General features: G+C 59.6%; 1 protein-coding gene across 1 annotated transcript in view; it reads left to right on the top strand.

Moving 5' to 3' along the window:
- HEPACAM (hepatic and glial cell adhesion molecule) overlaps positions 1 to 954 on the top strand; it is a 6585-nt gene extending 5631 nt beyond the window's left edge. Inside the window, exons 2-4 of the mRNA XM_009328668.1 lie at positions 8 to 230; positions 457 to 738; positions 845 to 954. Coding sequence (XP_009326943.1) covers positions 8 to 230; positions 457 to 738; positions 845 to 954 — 615 coding nt within the window. The remainder of the gene's footprint in view (positions 1 to 7; positions 231 to 456; positions 739 to 844) is intronic.
- The last annotated feature ends 438 nt before the right edge of the window (positions 955 to 1392 follow it).

Here is a 1392-nt window from a genome sequence, read left to right as displayed (position 1 = left end):
GGTCAAGTGGCAGCTGAAGCGTGACAAACCCGTCACCGTCGTCCAGTCCATCGGCACCGAGATCATCGGCAACCTACGGCCCGATTACCGTGACCGCATCCGGGTGCTGGAGAACGGCTCGTTGCTCATCAGCCCCTTGCAGTTGGCCGATGAAGGTGCTTATGAGGTGGAGGTGTCCATCACCGACGACACCTTCACCGGCGAGAAGACCATCAACCTCACCGTGGACAGTAAGCGCTAGAAGGACGTCCAGTGGAGATTGGGTTCTCCATGGGATGTCTTCCCCGGCCACTTTTTGGGAGGGCTTTCTCCAACTGGGAGGTGGTTTCTGGGGTTCAACCACCCCATGCAGCCAAGCTACATCCCCAGTGGGGTTTTGACGTCCCCCTTCCCGTCCCCTGGGCCCATCCATCCCCCAAGACGCGGCATCACCATGGTTTCCCCGCTCGCCCGCAGTCCCCATCTCAAAGCCGCAAGTGCTGGTGGCCTCCTCGACAGTGCTGGAGCTCAGCGAGTTCTTCACCCTCAACTGCTCACACGAGAACGGCACCAAGCCCACCTACACCTGGCTGAAGGACGGGCGGCCGCTGAGCAACGACTCCCGCCTGCTCCTCTCCCCCGACCAGAAGATCCTCACCATCACCCGCGTCCTCATGGCTGACGACGACATCTACAGCTGCCTGGTGGAGAACCCCATCAGCCACGGGCGCAGCATCCCCGTGAAGCTCACCGTCTACCGTAAGCCACCCGTTCCCACCTCCCACACCCCCGGAGCTGGCCATCCCTTGCAGATGCTCCCAGCTAAAATTTTGGGGGGGTTGTCCCCCCCATTCCTCTCCCCCAGGCCGGAGTTCCCTCTACATCATCCTCTCCACGGGCGGCATCTTCCTCCTCGTCACCCTGGTGACTGTTTGCGCCTGCTGGAAACCCTCCAAGAAGTACGGCTGGGGGTAACACAGGACCCAAAGGGGGCTCCTCTTATCCTGTCCCGTCTTGCCCCATCCTGTCTCGTCCCATCCTGTTCCGTCCCATCCTGTCCCGCTCATCTCTTCCCATCCTATCTTGTCCTGTCCCATCACATCACATCACATCACACCTTATCCTGTCCCATCCCATCCTATCCCATCCTGTCTTGACCTATCCCATCCCATCTTATCTTGTCCCATCTCATCCCGTTTCCTCGTCTCGTCTCATCTCGTCTCGTCTCGTCTCATCTCGTCTCGTCTCGTCTCGTCTCATCCCATCCCATCCCATCCCATCCCATCCCATCCCACCCCATCCCATCCCATCCTGCCTTGACCCATCTGTCCTGTCCCATGCCATCTCATCTCATCCCATCTTGACCCATCCCATCCCATCTTGACCCATCCCATCCCATCTTGACCCATCCCA

Source organism: Pygoscelis adeliae, unplaced genomic scaffold (assembly GCF_000699105.1).
Source record: "Pygoscelis adeliae isolate BGI_AS28 unplaced genomic scaffold, ASM69910v1 Scaffold357, whole genome shotgun sequence".
Classification (NCBI taxonomy): Eukaryota; Metazoa; Chordata; class Aves; order Sphenisciformes; family Spheniscidae; genus Pygoscelis; species Pygoscelis adeliae.
This window is presented reverse-complemented; position numbering and strand designations above follow the sequence as displayed.